The following is a 20,663-nucleotide window of genomic DNA, read 5'->3' on the forward strand; positions in this document are numbered from 1 at the left end:
CTGCGCTGGATAGTCCATTCAAATCTACTGAAGTGCTCGGAAGTGCCTGAGAAGTGCTGCCACGGCGTGAAGGCTTTCAGTCCACCAGTGTGTGTTGCTCGTGCACCCAGCGTGTCGTCAGCGTCAGCCAGTACAGACATTGCGGACATCCCATCGCAAGACAGCGAGTGAGTGAGCATTTTTGCTTTTAACGCATCAAGAACAACCGGAGGCAGCTATCGTGTCAACAATCAAACCCGACGTTCAACCAGGGGTCGGACTCACCATGCGCTACATCCTGATCGTTTTTGCGGCAACAGTCGCGTGCATCTGTAAGTATTCTTCCCTTGGCTTGGTGAGTTATTCTTCTCGTTTGGGACTGGCAGACCGTTCGTATTCCGGTTGCGGCGTTGAGGTTGTTAAGATATCTGATCCTACTCTTTTCGAGACACTGGAAGAAATATGCAACTCTGGCATTCTTCCGGAGCAGATATGTTCCTGGAACTCTTAGACCAAGTGCCTCAATAATCGTCTCCACACTCTGTTATCGAGATATCTGGAAATTCTTCCAAACTTTCAACACCAGATGCGAGATTGTCCTCGTAGCAAGTTATGCAACAAATTTGCCCACTTGTTAACCATGCTCAATTGTAAAGCAGCATCGTCATCAGCCACTGCACTGCACGTGACACCGTGGCGAAAAAAGTAAAAAAAAATTGTCTTTATTTTCGGAACGCTTATGTCATCGTGCACGGGACAGGAAGCGATTATTGAGCTTCCCCACCTTCGCGATCATTGAAGCACCGGGCGACAATCGGGCGAAAACCGAAACGGAACTTTTACTTTCGTAACTCATCGACCGGTAGCGTGGCGAGCCGAGCGTTAAATATGAAAAAAAAGAAACGAACCGACCGACTGAGATAGATAAACGGAAAGTAGCGATGCCGGTAATACCTGGGTCCGACATCTACCCGGTGGGGCCGCGCCAGTGCACGGAAAGCATTGCATTGACGCCAGCACGGGGGAAGAGGGTGGAAAAAATAGTCCACACAAAATGGCTGCAAAACTGAACACATCCGATCAAAAGGTGCAACGTGGTGGGACCACAACAACAAACCAAAACCTGCCGGTGTGCCTCCGGATCGTGTGCGGGAATTATATAACGGCCATTATATTTGCTCCGGTTTTGGTTGTTGTTTTGCCAGCAGTTTTTTTTCTGTTTGTTTGTTTCTGCCTACAGATCCGGTTTGTCTTGCACCGCAGCAGGAACCTCACACGCAGCCACTTTCCGTATTGCTCGATTTTGGCTGCGTACGTAGTAGACGAGGGGGGGGCTCGGTTTAGTATCGACACGATCAATGTCAACTGTTGGCGCTGAAAGCTTTCGCGCGGTTTTTCACAACGAAAAGCGTGCGGGGACAAAAAAGATAAGGAGAAGTTTTAAGAATATATTTGTGTTGTTTGGTTTAGGACTTATTTGATAACATAAAAAACTCAATTACAATACAATAGATTAAAACGCTCTTCAAAAAGGTCAGTCAACGCTCTTCCATCAACGTCCTAAGTTGTTCAACGCTCTTACTACTGCAGTGATGAGTGCGTAACTGTCATTGAGAGTGACAGCGTTACAACACAGGGTGGTTACCAACAAATACTAAAAAGCATTACTTTTAAAAAAAAAAAATTTAACGATCATGTACCAGTGTACGGTGACGAGACCTTCAAGAAGGCATCTCAAAGTTCTTGTCATCTTTCCAATTCTCATTTGCTTGGCATACCCAATTGAATGGTCTTGCCAGCATCATTTATCGTGCAATTGTTCAAACTCAAACACCACGTCACCGTGTTCCAGTTCTTGGAAGCCAACCGTGCGAGCAGAGAATTGGCAAAATGGCCACGGTAGGCATGGTAGCGAACGCTCCGGTATCTTTCCGTACCGAAACAAAAGCCCCCCCCCCCCCCCCCCCACCCACCTCCCTCCCTTGCACGACCGTGAATGCGGGCGAAGTAAACGACAGATGACCCTGCCGGCTTTTCGACAACGATGAGCTAATGGCACGATCATCATGCTCCCTTGCAATTGAAGAAGCAGAACGTTGAAGAGGAACAACAACACCAAACCCTGCTGCCAAACCGTTGCAACACAATGGTGCCGTTTACGTTCAACTCTTTCAGCTGGTTCGGCTGCAACCGTGTACGTTCTTAGCGTTACTGCTGGTTCGCCAGCACCGACAATGATATCCATCCATACCCAATATTGATTTAGTGCAGTTGCGATACGACGCAATTGTTCGCTTGCGAAACGGCGATACAATACAACAGCGCACATGCGGCAGCCATTGCACTCAGCTGGAACGCGCGCTGTCCAAGCAAATGGCGGAGGCGTTGCATCTCAGGTTCATTGCTCCATTACGCGCGTTTGCAACTCTCGGCAAATTGACAAACAGTGCTGCCGGGTAAGGTGGCTTAAGTATAATGGGTTTTTTTTGTTTCACCGGCCTGATTGTACCCGGTTGGGGGCGCTTTCACTGGACGACGGCGCTGAGTACGAGTACCCATTACGACGGATTGCTACATTTCTCCCAATTTTCATCCAAACTTACCTGCCGAACGTGAAAGTGTCGTGAGCGAGATCTCCGCCCGGGCGGTTGCAAACTTGTATGTGTTATCGGTAATATTTCTAGCTCCTCCAATTGTGAGGAGTAGTACTGCTTTTAACGCTGTTTGCAACCCTTTTTCTTATCACGGACTGTGGCGCCCTCTTTGGTCATACGTTTCAAACTTCGCTCCTGCATAATCAGCAGATTGTGTGAAAAACTTTGGATAGGAGGGTTTGTTTACTGAAGGAGTTGGTTAAATTAAGCCTTTATCTACTACAGCTGATCCGGTTCTATTCTTTCGCCCAAACTAACAGATGCACAAAGCTTCAAGTGTCCGGTAAAGGACGGCCAGTACGAGGATTCGCTCCAGTGCGACAAGTACTACGAATGCGTTGATGGTCGCGCCACCGAACGGCTCTGCCCGGACGGGCTCGTCTTTGATCCTACCATTCGCAAGATCAACAAGTGCGATCAACCCTTCAACGTTGACTGCGGGGACCGTGTAGAGCTGCGTAAGTAACCGCCTCAGATATGTTAAAGCTCCAACATTTTTATAAACATTGCCGAACGCTTGCATCCACAGAACCGCCGCGTGGAAACAATCTCTGCCCACGTCGGAATGGCTTCTTCGCCCATCCGGATCCGGCCGTGTGTAACGTGTTCTACAACTGCATTGAGGGCGAGGCGACCGAGATCACCTGCACCGCTGGGCTGCACTTCGACGAGTATACGGGCACCTGTGTCTGGCCGAACGATGCCGGCCGTCAGGGTTGCAATCCGGGCGCTAACAGTAAGCAAATCAATTATCAGCTTCCTTCCGTACGTCTTAACGCTTCGTCTCTCCCCATCAGAGAAACTGAAGGATGGGTTCACCTGCCCGAAGGAGCAGAAAACGGATGAGGCTGGACAGGTGGTGGCTCACCCGAAGTATGCGCATCCGACCGATTGCCAGCGGTTTTACGTCTGTCTGAACGGTGTGGAACCGCGCGATCTTGGCTGTCAGGTTGGCGAGGTGTACAACGAGGAGACGGAGCGGTGCGATGCACCCGAGAACGTGCCTGGATGGTAGGGTGTCTTCCGGACGTACTGCACAACCGCTGACTATGTCTACTAAACATCCCCAATTTGACATTCTTTATTGCAGCGAGGATTGGTACAAGGAGAGTGATGAGAAGAAGAACTGAGCTCTTCGTGCGATGTTCAACTCCCCGTCCCTATAGGTCCCCATCCTTCAAGAATTCCTTTTTTTCTGCCCCCCTTTCGTCCAATCGAGACGGTGAGATCCTCTTAAAACCAAGAATTTTGCAGACTGAAGACACCTTCCCGGACGCCTGGACAGATGGAGTTCAAGGAGAGCACACATTCATACAAAAATTTAACAAACAAAAAAAAAAAACGAACAAAAACAAGTAATTAAGATATAAAAGAAGATAGAAATACATGAAGAAGTCAAAAAAAAATAACAAAAATGGCGAAACGGTCGCAGACCGTTCGGTGCCGTTTGTCTGAAAGTGCTCGGTAGTAGCGCACGCCAATGAAAAGACTCATTACGTTTGTACTTTTGTTTTAAAATATGTTTAACAAAACCCCCTTTACTGTACGATCTGTACGTTTTCTCTCAATTATTATTGAGCAATAAAAAAATAATAAAACAAGTGACACAAAAGAAATTGCCAAACTGCTTTCAACTGCGTGCGTGGTTAGCGTCAGCTAGATAAGCCGGTTTGTATGGGAACGCCGTATGACATTTAGTAGAGTATGGGCCCCGTCGTTTATGTAGTCTGGCCGTGCTCGAGACGCGTTCGCGCCTATCTCAGTGCATCCACACGGAACGTGAGCCTGCTAATTACCCTCGCTACAGGCAAGTGAAAGGAGGATGTGTGGGTTACCCAAGGCATCTAGAACGCGGCGCCCCATTCCCTTCAATGCCCTGCCACGCTCACGTGGAAGGGCATGAGCATGACGGCGCGCCGGTTGAGGTTCCCTTCGCTTTTTGACATTTGGACCCCGGGGCCCCGGCCAGCGAATGAGAAAGGAGGAAAACACACCAAAGGTATGGTTCTAGTCGACGAGGCGCGGCCCCCAACATCCTTGAAACCGTGTCCGCGATTCGTGCTGGCACACTGGCGAATGGTGAAACTGGATCACATTTACGGTGCTAACCGTCCCAACGCTCACCGGCGGGCAACGTGGCTGTTGATGGTGAGAGGTCGCAAACCGGTTCCGTACGTGGAACGACGATTGCGGACAGGAATCGATCGGTTAACGTTGTCTGTCTGAGCAAACACGAGCTATCCTTTTGGGGTGACAGCCGGAGCAGTCAAAAATTCACAACGGGTTGTAAACTAGTTTCGGCACATTGTCGCTGGTTCTACAAAGAGGCTTAATTTTAATATGAAGAGTTCGCTTTGAGATGCCGCCAAGAGTTCTACAGCTCTGGAAGACATGGAATGCTTATATCTTCAAGGGATTATACGACGGTTGATAACAAATGGTAGACAATGACAAGAATTAATGATACCTTCTTCTACCTTCTCAATTCTTCTGGTAGTCCATGTCTCAACATCCGGGAGTTACTCTGCGCTAGTTTGTGATATGTGGATCAGGTTCGACGAGCTAACTCAACAACAGTTTTTAAGCCAGAACTCGTGAGCTAGTCATCAGAGTAGCTTATTTCCCAGCTTCCCAAGTAGTTCATGGAATTATGGAGACTTAAAATGATGTGGTTTGTGATATATTTTAAGGTACATAATTTAATTCAATTATAAGCCACCCTCTTCAAGGATTTATGAAACCTTCAGATGTAGCAAGGAACTGATGACGATAATTTTTCATCATAAAAGGCATGCAAATTATTACGCTTTCGGAACGTTAAGGTTAAAGCGACTGCGAGATGAAGCATTCTTCACGTTCCTATTGAAGTCAAACAATTATGTGTACTGCTGCTGATAATGCAGTCACCCTTGAAAGCCACTTCATCGTGTTGTCTGATATCCATCGAACTGAAACAATGAAGTAAAACAGTAAACACAGCGAAGCAAAGCACCTCGCCCCCCTCCCCCCACCGAAAAACCGGTCCCGGGACGACCGACTTTTGCCGACGGATGGAATCTTCGTTTTGCACCCGGGCCCCACCGAAGGCTAGCGAAATCGAAAGTGAACCAATATCGAGCCGCTGAGGATGCTTTGCTCTCGGCACGCACTGGGAGCAATGGTACGCGCGTGAGCGGGATGGGGTGCGTGCGTGCGTGGATAGAACCGGCCCCCTTTCGGGACGATATTGAATAACAGCGGACAGGCGCGCCTTGGGGTGCGGGGAGCGGGATTTGACCTACAAACCGGCCTGGGAAGGTGATTATGAAATGGGTAACCTGAGCCCGCCCCAGAAAACGAAAGCGTCCAAATGGTTGCGAGGAAAGCGAGAGTGCTGGCGACCATTGGGGGGGTTTTGCGGGCTTTGAAGATATGAATTTCTCAACGGAATTTTAGATCTCTTTAGAGGTGATCTGCCGAATACCTTTCAGAATAAATATGTTGCCTTAAGAATGCTTGTCTTTTGGACACAATTTGTCAAAAAGCTTATGCTCTTCTTGACTTATCAGACATAAATCGTTCAAAAGATACTCAGGAAAGCTTATGTTCTTCTTGTCTTATCAGACACAAATCGTTTAAAAGATACTCAGGAAAGATATCTCTCTTCCTCAGATATCTCGTCTAAACCGTAAGTGCCTAAAAGTAACGCAAGGACAGTATTTCTATTGCCGCTACAGCAAACAAACCGATTCTCCCACCATTAGGCGGAAGCGTTATCAAGGCTAACAGGCAGCAGGTTGTTGCAACTATCACGCACCAGTCAACAAATTTTTCGTGTGCTCGTACACTCACTACATCAACGTCCCAAACAATCGCGTTTGCTTCTTCGGGCCCGTTTGTTGGGCTGTCATTTCACTCGCAAAACTCTCCCGCGGGCATGCACGGTAAGTGACCAGGAAGCGGGTTCGTTGTGGTTTTGCCGTCGCTACGGCCGGACCGTCCCAGGCACGGTCAGATACGCTCGCCTTTGGTCTCGATCTAATCATTAGGCGCGACGGGTCCTAAAAGCCTGCGAGAGCAAAACCCAAGTCACAGCACAACAACAAAAAAGAAAGGAGGAAAAGGAAAACACAATAGCGTAACGGAGGCGGCTGCGGCGTCACGGCATTACTTACGTGCTGCTACTACCGTGTCACCTTATGCTGGGCGTACACCGGCCGTGGCAACAGGCGGTAGAGAAGCAGGAAGCCAGCGCACCGATTTACCGTGTGTGTGGAGACCTGCGTTGTGACGGTTGGCCAGTGCCCATTACCGAGTGGCAAAGTAGAAACGAGAACGGAAAATTGTCATGTTCGCAACCAGGCAGCGTACAAGCAGGAGGGTTAGCGTCTGAGAGCTGAACGTCTTTGCGAATTGCCCACGCAGCTCGAAGCACATCACAATTTACTTATACAACGGTCGACACCCAACGCGGTGGCACGTTGGCAAACTCCAAATTATGCTATGCTTCCCAGCCCAAGCCAATTTCCTATCTCCTCGCCTTCCTCTTCCAACAGGCTAAAGAGCCTTCGCCCTGCTTGCTACATTAGATTTGTTTTCCCAATTTTTTTTTTATCCACCAAGATCTCACACCTCGCCAGCGTCGTGACAGAGCTGCACATTTCACATTCTTCTGACGTTCGCCGGGTCGCACCCAGATTTTTTTTTTCTTTCAAACCCAGCGCCCCTGGACGGAGGGCGGATGGCGGGTGCGATGTTTGGCTGCCCACCAAACCAAACCGATCACGATTTACCATCGCCCAACGGAGTCTGAAATTCGATTCGGTACGAGCTTTTGCAATGTGAGATCTGCCCCTACCACGCCGCTGCCTATCGCGGGCGTGGACGGCCGGAGAAGGGGGGGGGGGGGGGGGGGTGCCATAGGCAACAGTGTGGCAAGTGTGAAGTAGGGCTCTTGCCGTACCTTTCCCGATTCGAAACCGGTGGGCAATTTATGGCGTGCGAAAGAGACGGACCAAAAGACGGTGCGGCGTGTACGGTGACCCAGGAACACCAGCTTATTCCTATTTCTCCACCGTCGCGTCTTTCGTGTCACACTACCTTGCCTGCCTACCACTCCCCCAAACCATCACCACTCAGCGAGTAACTTCCTCGCCCCACCCATGCCCCAAAGCTACGCTGGACCGGATCCGCCCCGGTGGCACTCCCTTCCCTTTCGCCGTTCCCCTAGACATGCGGGTCCAACGAAGTCTCGGTCGTGAGTTGGTGGCGTTGCTAACAAAAGTGAGAGTCGCATCATCGGCGTCGCGTAGTTTATCGGTAACTACGGGAACGTTTGGTAGCGCAGCCACAGTCACCAGCCGCTACTATCATCCTGTCAGCACTAGTGAACCATCGCCGCGAGGTGTCACCATTTTTGTTTTGTTTGCTACCCAACGCACCTTCTCCAAATCCTGCTTTCTTTCCTGCCCCTCCACCCGAACCCCACGTCCTGCGTGTGTTACAAGATGGCGGTGACAGCGAGAAGCAGTGTGCTGGTCGTGATCCTTCTGATAGCGTCGACTGTAGGTAAGTACTCGTCGCATGCCTCAGTAGCCGGCCATGTCTAACACCGCACACATGATTGCGCAGATGCCCAGTTCAAGTGTCCCAAGAACCGTGGCCAGTTTGAGGACGCGGTGCAGTGCGACAAGTACTACGTGTGCGATGAGGGCGAATCCACCGAAAAGCTCTGCCCGGACGGTCTCGTCTTCGATCCGACGATCAAGCTGATCAACAAGTGCGACCAGCCGTTCAACGTGGACTGTGGCGATCGGCTCGAGCTGCGTAAGTTGGGCGCAGAGGACGCGGGTGTGTAAACGCCGACGGCACTAATGTGAATGTACTCCAACAGAACCGGCACAGGGCACCAGCGACTACTGTCCGCGCAAGAACGGATTCTTCAGCCATCCGGATCCGTCCATCTGCAACGTCTTCTACAGCTGCATCAACGGCGAGGAGCTGGAGATGAGCTGTACTGGCGGACTCCACTTTGACGAGAAGTCCGGCACCTGTGTGTGGCCCGATGTGGCAGCTCGTGAGGGCTGTGGAAGCAATGCCAACAGTGAGTATGCGATGGTGTGTGCGGTCGCAACAGAACGATTCCCTAACGGTGTTGATGTCGCTTAACTCTGCAGAGAAGCTTAACGATGGCTTCCAGTGTCCGAAGGAGACGCGCTACGACAAGAACGGACAGGTCATCACTCACCCGAACTACCCGCATCCGACTGACTGTTCCCGGTTCTACTACTGTCTGAACGGCATCGAACCCCGCCTCGGTCAGTGCGACGCAAAGATGGTGTACAACGAAGATCTGCAGCGTTGCGATGATCCAGAGAACGTCCCGGAATGGTGAGTGTACTACCGCGCGCAGGTGTAACGCATCCACTAACGCTCTGTGCTTGGTTTTTTTGTTTCTGTTTTGCGCAAACTCCACAGCAAAGACTGGTACAAGGAGGAGGAGGCGACCAGGAACTGAGCAACCCGTACGGTCACAGCGCCCTCATTCGTGTCGTGCCGTGAGCTGCTACGGCTGCTACTAGTGCTTTTGTGATACAATGCTCCTTTTCCACTCACACCAGGCGACTGCTTACTGCTTCAAACTTTACCGTTAACTCACCGCACCGCAAGCTGGGTGGTACGCCCGCCGGCCTGCCGGGTATGGGAGAAGAAACTTCCAAACAATTCCCAAGAAAGCCCACGCACCGTTACATGACACGGTTTGTGTGACGGATTAACAAAAACAAAAAAAGCACGAACTCCAGCTTCGTGTATAGCAGTGCAATCCGGGGGGGGGGGGGGGGGTGCTGTCGGGTCACGTCCTGCCGTGCACCATCAATCAATCAATCACTCACGTTCAATCAACCTAACGCGCACTTAAGACATCAAATCGGACAGCTGAGTGCTCTCCACAGCGCGAAAGTCTATTGACCTCGTCTCTCTCTCTCTATCGTTTCATCTCTTTCCCTACCGGCTCTGGCCGCTATCCTATCTGTTGCTTCATCTACTCTCTTCTCTATCACTTCCACCTGCTTCGGATTAACATACTGTTTCATTTTCGTTTCGCTTTGGCTCTCTTCTATTCTCACTTCTGAACTCTTCCTCGCCCGCACATCTGCCCCACTTTTAACTCTCTTTGCTCTTGCCACACCTAATGCATCTGCCTACATCCTGTAGTGCTGCCAAAAAAAAACAAAACCTTTCCACATCTCAAATCCATACTTTCATCATCTCTACACGCTCGCCTCGTGTGCTTTATATCACTTTCCATGCGCCGGGCACTTTGCCTCCCATGTCGTTCCCCCATCTTGTTGCATCTTCGCTGGGCGTGACACAATGGCACAACACGAATGCAATAAACATGCTGCGGGGGGCTTCTTTTTTGTTTGTTTGCTTTGGGCATCTCGTTTCTTTTTTGTCGCTTTTGTAAGTTTCTTCCTTCCCGCGTGCGTGATGCGCCCTGTTGCGCAAGCTTCCTGCCCGGTGCGCATATCTGCATAATCTCAAACAAGTGAATCAATAAGTAGTCAAATGTTGAGTTGAAAAAGACAAAACAAAAAATACAACAAACCCTCCCCCCCCCCCCCAAACCAGTAGGACGGACAGCTTAATAGTCTGAAAGAAGTCGACCTTCGGTCCAGATACAACTTTATATGAATAAAACATAATGCCTGATGTATAAGGAATAAGAAAAATAAAATTGAAGAGAAAACAAGAATTACTAGCGAAAGCGAAAACACGAGGCGTTTGTGAAATGACTGACCTTTTGAAGTTGATTATATGGGAACCGATATTTAATTGAACGGGGCCACTAGCATTTAGCTGTTTAGTCTCCATAGTTAAGTACTCCTGTTATTAAGATGGCATAGTTTCAGAGCTAAAGGACTTGCGGACAGTGCCGTAACCTGAAGAGAGTCTCAGTGTCCAGCTATATTCAATACCTGTGTTGGGCTATACTAACATGAGCTGTTTAGTCTCCATAGTTAAGTACTCCGGTTTTTGAGATGGCATAGTTTCAGAGCTAAAGGACTTGCGGACAGTACCGTAACCTGAAGGGAGTCTCAGTTTCCAGCTATATTCACTACCTGTGTTGGGCTATACTAACATGAGCTGTTTAGTCTCCATAGTTAAGTACTCCTGTTATTGAGATGGCATAGTTTCCGAGCTAAAGGACTTGCGGACAGTACCGTAACCTGAAGGGAGTCTCAGTTTCCAGCTATATTCACTACCTGTGTTGGGCTATACTAACATGAGCTGTTTAGTCTCCATAGTTAAGTACTCCTGTTAGTGAGATGGCATGGTTTCAGAGCTAAAGGACTTGCGGACAGTGCCATAACCTGAAGAGAGTCTCAGTGCCCAGCTATATTCAATACCTGTCTTGGGTTATACTAGCATGAGCTGTTTAGTCTCCATAGTTAAGTACTCCTGTTAGTGAGATGGCATGGTTTCAGAGCTAAAGGACTTGCCGTAACTTGAAGGGAGTCTCAGTGTCCAGCTATATTCACTATCTGTCTTGGGTTATACTAACATGAGCTGTTTAGTCTCCATAGTTAAGTACTCCTGTTATGAGTTGGTGCAGCTTCAGAACTAAAGGACTTGCGGACAGTGCCGTAACCTGAAGGGAGTCTCAGTGTCCGGCCCGCTACATTAACTACCTGTCCTGGGCTGCACCACGGTAGTGGCGACAGCTGTCGGGGTCTGTGTACATTATGGCGTCACATCTGGTTTGATGTGTGATTGCATAAACTCAAGCCTCCAGCTCAGCAAATTGGAGAGAAAGTGCAATCCAGCATCTTCATCGAAAGTGGTGTGTTGTGTATTTTTTTTTTACTTCTTCCATGTGGGAGGCTACCGGACCGGGCAAGCCCGACGCAATGCGGCTGTTGTCCCATTATTGAGGCGGCATCTGGAGCGAGGACAAACAATCGCCGCTCCTCCACGCCGCGAACACGCGAAGAGGAAATAAACCAGTTTGGCAAACTGCTGACCGTTTACATAATTGCCCCAATCGATGTGGTTGATGGTTGTGTTCCTACGGTAGTGGAAACCCCTTAGCACCGTCCGCGGGTGTTCCAGCCGATTGGCCCGAAGGAGTCACCTGGCAGCTGTTACACTTTGGCACGGGCGTAGAAGGGGGCAGGGCGGGTTTGCTTTTAGCTGTTGAATAAGATTGAAATGCCGCATACACGGCATCGCACACGGTGGAACCGTCCAGAGCGTGTACGGGGTCCGAGCTGCCGCCATCATGCTCATCCGCTTTATTGCGCAGCGGCACTGTGACCGGACCGGACCAATCTATGCGCTATGGCGGACCGGCTGGGACAATTCAGTCCGTGCCGAAGGGAAGGGAGAACAACGAACGCGCGCACGAGAGCAAAAGCAAATCTCGCCAAAGCACAAAAAGTACGGGTCTCATCATCGGCACTGTCTAGTTATCTGCTTGCGCTGCTAACGTTCGGATCGGGATCCGGGCTCCGGGAGCTGGACTGTGCTGAGGTCGAGGCTTAGACGTTTGACCTGAGAAAAGAGAGCAAGAGAAAGTGAGAGAAGCAACGAAGAAATAGAAGAGACAGCTGTTTGAATCTCATTACAAAGAAAATAAGTTCCTGTACCTGACACATCATCATCGTTTCAATAGCTGTAGTCTTCACACTAAGTATCACTAGCACCATGAGCAGACGTATTCACACCATCCTACCATTCCTGCTGGCGGTAGCGCTCGTTTGCTGTAAGTGGCTATAAAAACGATACCCGTTCCGGGTTTAGACGAATCGACATCCGCAAATTAGGGGGGGGGGGGGAACGCGTAGGAGGCGACACCACGCATTGCGAGAGCATGACTAACTTTCTAACTTACAGCTGCCGCCGACGAGCCGGACGATTACTTCGAGTTCACCTGTCCGAAACCGGACGGACAGTTTGAGGATCCGTACCAGTGCGACAAGTACTACGAGTGTGATGATGGCCGCGTGTCGGAGAAGCTCTGCCCGGACGGGCTCGTCTTCAATCCCGCCAGCAAGCTGGTGAACAAGTGCGACCAGGTGTTCAACGTGGAGTGCCGGGACCGGAAGGAACTGCGTGAGTAGTGTAGCGAAACGCGGGCTCCAGTCTCGCTGGACATTGAACGACCTCGCTATTCCAGAGCCCCCGAAACCGGTCGGTGTGTGTCCGCGCCAGAACGGATTCTTCCCGCATCCGGATCCATCGATCTGCAACATCTTCTTCAACTGCGTGAACGGGCGCGAGCTGGAGATGACGTGTGTGGCCGGGTTACACTTTTACCAACCGACCGGTACCTGCGTTTGGCCCGACATGGCAAACCGGCAGGGATGCGGTAGCAACGCAAACAGTACGTGAAGCGCTGCATGAGGGTGATGGCAGGTAATAATGTTACCTTTTGTTACACCTCCAATAGAGAAACTCAACGATGGCTTCCAGTGTCCGAAGAACGCTCCCAAGATGGACAAGAATGGGCAGGTCGTCACGCACCCGAACTATCCACATCCGGACGACTGTCAGCGGTTCTACATCTGTCTGAATGGTATCGAGCCACGGCAGGGTACTTGCGAGCAGGGCATGGTCTATAACGAGGATCTCCAACGCTGCGACGATCCAGAGAACGTCCCTGGATGGTAAGTGCCGCCAAGGTATGCGTGCGACCAGGTCTAAGATATTCGGTTTTTTGTGTCTCTATCGTTGGACAGTGAGGATTGGTACAATGGTCCCGAGACGGACCGGGACGCGTGATGCGTGCAATGGAGCCGAGGCACCTCCGAGGCAGTCCCACCAACGGTGTGCATCTTAATAGCAGACTAGCAACATGAAAGTTGTACAATAAATTGAAACTGTTTGTCGTTGTTGTTTTTTTAAAACCAATTTCTCGCATGTTTAATGAGTTCTGGGAGGGTGACTGGGTGGTTCGACCGTTTCGAGCCCAGTTTATAGCCAAGAAACAAGTTCTAGGTTAGGTTTTTGCCCACGCAAGCTTCTCGACCGCACGATAATATCAGAAGTCGTCCTTGGATTGGTGTTTTATGGCGGTGGTGTTTGTTGATAGCGAGTTTGGGGTACTTTTGCTTTGGAACAAGTCCACTTTTATATAGAACGGTGTCATTGGAAGGGTTTGTTGGAACAGAAACGGGGCCTGCTTGATATGTGGAGCAAAAACCGCCCAGCACTATATGATGGCAAGATCTTTGATTGACAGTTGTGTCTTACGTATCGAAATGGTAAAAGATCTTCCCCGATTACTTAATGCAACCAACGCCCAGTGTTTGTCGTGGAAAGGGAGTATTCCTGCGTGCAGCGTGGCTTTTGGTCCGTTTGTTTGTTCGCTCCCACCCGGGAGACATTGACATGCGCACATAACCTCAGTGCGGTTGTACTACTTCCAGCACCATGACCAAGCATTACGAGTTACCGGGTCTGTTATTTCTAAAAAAACGGCGCTAATAATGTCGATGTCGACGGGCGATGGGCGTGCGTCTCGACCATACAAAAAGGGCAGCCTAGCAAACCTTTCCAAGTTGTCATATGCGCGCAAGAGCGCCTGGTATGCATTTTGCGTCTACGGTTGATTAGCTAACGCAACGGGGACCTCGTTCTCCACCTCCGCCCCGGTAAACGCAAGATACTCACGCAAGCGTGCACGCAACCGGCCAAAATGCATACACCGAGATACACGGGTACCCACCCCCCCCCCCGGGGCAAATTGTGGCGATTGGTAGACGCGAGAACACATTATTACACTTTCGATTTCCGTTCACTCGCGGGGGTTTTGCATCGGGTGAACGGTTACGCCGCTGTCGGATCACCTTTCGCAGCCCGGTCAGACCTCAAGGGTGGGGATGAAGAATGGTTGGGGGAGGGAAAAAAAAGGTTCTACCACCTCCCGTGTGCGTGTTGGGCGAGTATTGCAGTGAGTCATCGGGCATAATTGCCTGGCAAATACGGCTGACTATATACTACGCAGCTATACAAGATGACTACCGTTGATAACCCATTTCAGCAAGAATGTATTTTGTAGATCATCTGCAGTGAGGTTGGAAGCTTGTTAGAATATTCCAGAAGACACTAGGCGTAACAACATTAAAACATATTAGTGGTTTCATGGGGCGGCTCGGTGGTGTATTTGGTACTGGCACCGATCTGCACCCGACAGGACCGGTCCAAAATCCCATCCGAGCCCAATACCCTCGTACGCAGAGGACTGACTATCTAGCTATACGGATAGTTAAAGACAAAGAGAGCCAGAACTGACAGACCTCTGGAAGTCGTTGTGCCGATAAGAAAAAAAAGTTACTTAAAGTTTATAGCAAACCCACGCTGTTTGCTATAAATTACTAACGATGACATTTACGAAATGTCAAACTGACAGCGTTTAATGTTTTTATTTTGTTGGTGTTGGAGTTTTAGAGCGCTTTTTTGAGGTTAAAAGTAGTTATTTGTCATCCAGTGGCTTAGTAAGCGGTTGTCCCTTCTTTCGAATATCTTCTGCAACATCGAAATGACGTTTGGCACCTAAAGAACACTACCAAACAAGCGAAATTGATGTAACGGTGGAGTAATAAAGAAAAGGTGGTCAATGTTTGCATTTGATTGCTTTTTTCTCTGACAATCCGATAAGGTTAAACCATCCCGGACGGCTTCCTGGTTTAAGTTCACGTCACCCATATATCCAATACATCCGCAATAGAGATGTGGTCAGTTTGAGCAGGACAACAAACGAGAAGGGAAAAAAAAATACGACAGTGCATTAGCAATAAAATCTAACGTGGAGAATGTCAAACAGATCAGCAGCTGGTTGATCGTGGAGGGAAGGGAGAAGGCGCGGGAGGAGAGTTGGGAAAACACTCTCAAAATGCTAATGCTTAAACTGGACACCGTGGCACCGGTGGTGGGGCACGGTGAGGAGGGGGGTCGCTAGTTCAATAGTCAGAAGCGCCCTGAATGTCGAATTGTTTGCTCCCCACCAGCCGTACCGACTCGGTCGCCGTATCACCGTCTCAGTCTGATCCGTGGTGGCGATTCCCTTTCCCTTCTGCACCGCGTGTGTGGCTCTCCTATGGGACATTCTCCCTGACCCGTACTGGTGTAAAGGAATCGGTGCTGGTGGTGGTGGTGGTGGTGGTGGCCCGAAAGCTAATGAAACGAAACGCGCCTTAGAAGACCCAGGGGGCAGGGAGAAGGGGGGAGGGGGGAGGTGTGGGACTCCCGAAGCGGTACGGTTACGAACGAAGCCTTCGCAAGCTCGGCTTATTTTGCGCCTCCATGCGACAACCACACACACACACACATGTCGGACGTCGGATTGCGTCGGAGCTTTGGAGCTTGTTTCATGCATTGATTTTGTTTCGAGCGCTTTTAGTTTTTTGCTGGTTGGATTTTGTTTCGTTGTCGGCCACTCTCTCGCTTTGCGTACGCGCTATTCCCTCCCTTCCTCCCCCCTCCCAGTTCATCAGTGGGAAGGGGTGGAGTGGCTATCCAAGTGCCTGGTCTAAACGGGGGCTCGTACCGTCGGACCGAGCGGTTCGCTTGGCAGTGCAGCTTGATCGCGATACTGCGCACCGACCGTCAACCATTCGTTAAGCGGATTCGAGACACACCGGTACGGTATTTTTCGGGGGCCTGATCTTGGGCACATGTTTTGTGTGCCGCCCTTCCCCCCCTTTAGGGTAGAGACTTCTTCCGCGCGGTCGATTTCGGTTTTGTTCTGGTTGCCCACAGTGTTTCACGTGTTGCAAAGTGCGCGGTTTTCATTACTCTTTTCTCGCTCTCTTTCTCTCCCTCTCTATCTTTGTTTCCTTTTTTTTGTTATAATTCAACCACCCACACATATAAAACTGTTACACGTATTTACACACACACACACTAACACATACAGTGAGCGGAGACAGTGCTTGCGCCGTTTTGTCTACGTTCGAAAGATCGGTCACTTCCTCAATCAAACGGCCGGTTGTTGATTTCGTTGTTGTTGTTGTATTTGTAAGCTCGCCAATCAACCATTCCCCGATCCCGGCAAACGGTTCCAGCGTGTTCGCGTGTCAGTTCAGTGTGGTCCGTTCATCCAGTCACCATGAAGCAGTTTGGCGCACTATTTGGCACTCTATTCGGCCTGGTGGCACTGGCCGCGCAGGGTAAGTTAAGCAAACAATCAAAAACCACAAAACGGGACTTACGTAGGCGAAGGATAAGCTTTTCAAAACTGTAACAAAACAGCAACAAAAAAATCCCTTCAAACCCACACCCAGTATCAAACGGCTCGCTAAGTAAAAACAAAATCGTCCTCGGGCGGGTTCGTCGCTTGCTGCCGCGCGCGTGAGTCTTTCGTTTTAAACACCGTGCGCGGCCCGCTTGCGCGGCATTGCAGGGGTCGCTATTTGGTGGCACTTTCGCTTCGCACACTGCACCAAAAAACCCCCCCCCCCACCCCATCAACCCCACACCCCGCCGGCCCCTCCCCAGCCCCACCGGCCGACCGACCTCGAACAGTTTCCGTTCGAGCCCTTTTTTACTAACCGGTCCCTTTGGCGGTCCTTTTTTGGGGCCACCGCATACAAACGTTGTGGTGTTGCTGCTGTTGCTTTCCTTTCCACCTATACAACAGACGCAGTGTGCACTACTAACGCGCTGTGGTAAGCTAATGTTACAGGCGTGATTGCTTTACAATTAAAATTGTGCAATCCGGAGTATACATACACGGGGCCCGGGTCCCCATTCACCACCCCATCCCCACACATGTGTCCGCCACCCTTTCCTTCACCCCTGCCGCAGCTCCGTGACAGGGGCGCGCGACCGTCATACAATGTCGCGCATTTGGTTTGTTTGTTCGCCACTTTTGCTGCTGTTTGCAGGCAGGCGCAGGCGAAACGATCGTTGACCGTTGGCCGATCGGTTGTTGCCGATGCGGGCATCTCGCCAGCGGTAATAACGCCCCTCCCCTTCGACTACCGCGCATTGGCAGCGAATGCTGAATGCTGTGTCTGTCCTTGCTTTGCATCGATTCGATTCACATGCACGGCTTAGATTTCACCGTCCCACCGGCAGATTGATGGACTTTCGAGTTTTTTTTTTTTTGGGCAACTGGCTGGCATTACACGCTCGCACTGTACGTGTGCACGTGTTACTTTGTGTGCGGTGGGACGAAGATCTCGTCCCATTCGAAGGAAACCACCCGACCGAGTGAGCAATTAAGTGGCGAACGGGCCCCCGGGCCGGCTTGCCGTGTGGCGTAATGCCGTTTGGCAACTCGTGCCATTTCCTGCCAACTCCCTTTTCTTCGCCCAACCCCCCCGCCCAAACACCCCACCTTTCATTGGGAGCTTGTTTCGGGTGTTTTGCAGAAAAAAAACACAAACAAAAAATATGCCAACACACTAATATAGAAACACACGATTATATAACAGCGAGCCTGGTAACAGCGCCGACACGGGCACGATGAGGAAGCAAAGCTCTGGAACAGTTCATTGCTACGGATCCTTTCACCGGGTCTGGTCCTGAGCCACCAAAAAAAAAAAAGAATGCTCTAGAAAGTTTTAATGATCCCAAAGTCCTTGGAACCACTCCAACCAGCACTTTGCTAGGTTCAGGCAGGGAACAACAAGAAAACAGAGCAAAAACGAAACAACTTTTGTGAAAATTCCTATCCGTGCGCGTACAATCTCCTGTCCAAAAACAAAAAAACACACACAATAACCAGTTTCTTCAGCACACCATTTGGAAGTCATTAATCTGCACACCGTTCTGGTGCAGATTTGCGACCAGTATTGTCGCCGGGCAGCGCGTGAAAGGAACAAAACGTTGCGGTCTCGTCAGTTTCTTCCTCCATTGCGTTTGTCCTCGTTAGTTTGCCGCTCAGAATCCTTTTACCGGTCGGAATATCCGTGACAGACCATGGCGTAATCGGTTGCCAACTGACACGGTGCCGTTGCCTTTCACCTTTCGCGTACGAAATGGGTGATTAAACAGGTTTTCGGCTATTTTTGCTGCTGGTGTGTAGTGGTTCGAAGTTAGGATATGTTGAACAGTGCGAATTAATGCACAGGAATGGATAAGGGAAGGAACAATGAGAGAGTGGCCATTAACCTTACTTAGCTGTCGGAGCAAGATGGCGCTGTACGGAGGTTCCATCAGGTACAGGATCAGGTTGAATACGTTACGCTTTTGAATGTGTTAAGAGCCAAAAAGTCAATACGCATTTGATTCTTTATTCTAGCTGCTAGAACTCGCTTGGGGGAGTGAGTGAATCAGAATTCGTCAGAAAATTCTTTATCTCACTCAAAGAGGTCCTTACTAGTGTTGGGTAAATCGGATTCAGAGTCATGAATTTGAATGAACCTGAATCTCCATTCCAATGATTCAAGAATCCCAAAAGAGTCATGAATCGTACAAGATGTATGACCTCCATGGAGCTTGTCCGTCATGGATCAAACATGGGGCCCAACTGTCATTTTGCTGAAGGTCTCAAGGGATTCCATCGGCCACTGCTCTAAGAATTCACGATTCCTTTGGGAGTCGATTGCGGATATGATTGACTCCTCGCTAAAGATGCATATGAATGACTCTTCTCAAAAGATTTTTTAAACGCTCTCACCAAAGATTTAAATCGCTTATAGTGAGATGAAGATGAAGATAAAGATGAAGAATTCGTTTTCAAAAATCGCTTCAGGAGTTGGAAAACTCATTAAAGCATTAAGCATTAAATCCCAAATCAACTCACTCAAGTGTTGAATGACTCACCAATGATTTACATAATTAAATCTAGTCCGGTGAGTTAAGAGTTAATTCCCTAAAGCAACTCACTCCGTAGTTGAATGACTCAAAAATGATTTAAATCACTAGATCTGGAGTGAGTTAAGAATTAAATCTTAAATCAACACATCATTCTTCGTAGAGATCTATACATAGTTACTCTCCCGTAAGATTTCATATACTCACTCACTCCCTTCGTTCTTCCATGCAGCATCAGCGGCCGCGGCTCCGAGCTGCCCGGAACCGTACGGTGAGCAGGCGTATCTGCATCCGGACCACTGTGATCAGTTCTTCCTCTGCACCAACGGTACGCTCACGCTCGAAACGTGCGAAAACGGGCTGCTGTTCGATGGTAAGGGTGCGGTCCACAACCACTGCAACTACAACTGGGCGGTCGACTGCGGTAGCCGCAAGTTCGCCACCGACCAGACGCCGCTGTCGACGCCCGGCTGCGAGTACCTGTTCGGCGTGTATCCGGATGCGGCCGAATGTTCCACCAGCTATCACAAGTGTGCGTTCGGTGAGGTGCACCAGGAGCTGTGCGAACCCGGTCTGGTGTACGATCATCGCATCCACGGCTGCAACTGGCCCGACCAGCTGCTCGACTCGTGCAACCCGGAAGCGGTCGTCGGTTTCAAGTGCCCACAGTCGGTACCGTCCGGCACGGTGGCTGCCCGCTTCTGGCCGTACCCGCGTTACCCGGTGCCCGGCGACTGCCACCGGTTGATCACCTGCGTCGATGGGCATCCGCGTCTGATTACGTGCGGCGAGGGCAAGGTGTTCAACGAGGAGTCACTCACCTGCGAAAACCCGGAGGATGTGCCGCATGCCTGCCGCCACTAGGTCATCCCGTACTGGGGGCACGTGGCGTAACAAACAACCTCCCGCAACCGCAAGGTTGTATGCGCCAGACGGTCACCCGGACATAATCGGTTCCTTCCGTTGTTTTGTTTTGTATCTCTGTTTTCTCATTCTCTCCTACAAGCTCTTTCCATAATTGTTGATGCGTCGTGTACGTTTGATTTATCGTTTCACTTGCAACTTTTTATTCTCTACACAAATAATACGTTGTTATTCTTTTTTTTTTTTTTGGATGTCGAACTACTCTTACATTTTCCAAGCGCGATCGGTTCACAATCCGCCTTTACAACGCATTGTTCGTTTGCCTTGCGTCCGTTTTCCTGCCCATTTCACTCCATTTAACGTTTGATTAGCGTTCTTTTGTTTAACTAGCATCTTTCTTCTATACACGGTTGGTTTTTT

The 20,663-nt window shown here is 49.9% G+C and overlaps 4 protein-coding genes across 4 annotated transcripts; all 4 read left to right on the forward strand.

Annotated features, from left to right (window-relative positions):
* Positions 1–265: 265 nt before the first annotated feature.
* On the forward strand, positions 266–3,763 carry LOC128714378 (protein obstructor-E-like). Its single transcript, XM_053809255.1, has 5 exons — positions 266–311; positions 2,894–3,091; positions 3,163–3,369; positions 3,431–3,644; positions 3,724–3,763. Exons 1-5 carry the CDS (start codon positions 266–268, stop codon positions 3,761–3,763), a joined length of 705 nt encoding a protein of 234 aa, XP_053665230.1.
* A 4,356-nt stretch (positions 3,764–8,119) lies between these two features.
* Positions 8,120–9,129, forward strand: LOC128718759 (protein obstructor-E-like). Its single transcript, XM_053812381.1, has 5 exons — positions 8,120–8,180; positions 8,244–8,438; positions 8,506–8,715; positions 8,789–9,002; positions 9,090–9,129. The coding sequence occupies exons 1-5, from the start codon at positions 8,120–8,122 to the stop codon at positions 9,127–9,129; spliced, it is 720 nt and encodes a 239-aa protein (XP_053668356.1).
* Positions 9,130–12,320: 3,191 nt separating this feature from the next.
* On the forward strand, positions 12,321–13,397 carry LOC128714367 (protein obstructor-E-like). The gene is made up of 5 exons (XM_053809244.1): positions 12,321–12,378; positions 12,510–12,728; positions 12,793–12,999; positions 13,066–13,282; positions 13,355–13,397. Exons 1-5 carry the CDS (start codon positions 12,321–12,323, stop codon positions 13,395–13,397), a joined length of 744 nt encoding a protein of 247 aa, XP_053665219.1.
* A 3,328-nt stretch (positions 13,398–16,725) lies between these two features.
* On the forward strand, positions 16,726–20,243 carry LOC128709397 (protein obstructor-E-like). The gene is made up of 2 exons (XM_053804398.1): positions 16,726–16,786; positions 19,612–20,243. The coding sequence occupies exons 1-2, from the start codon at positions 16,726–16,728 to the stop codon at positions 20,241–20,243; spliced, it is 693 nt and encodes a 230-aa protein (XP_053660373.1).
* The last annotated feature ends 420 nt before the right edge of the window (positions 20,244–20,663 follow it).

Source organism: Anopheles marshallii, chromosome X (assembly GCF_943734725.1).
Source record: "Anopheles marshallii chromosome X, idAnoMarsDA_429_01, whole genome shotgun sequence".
Taxonomy (NCBI): domain Eukaryota; kingdom Metazoa; phylum Arthropoda; class Insecta; order Diptera; family Culicidae; genus Anopheles; species Anopheles marshallii.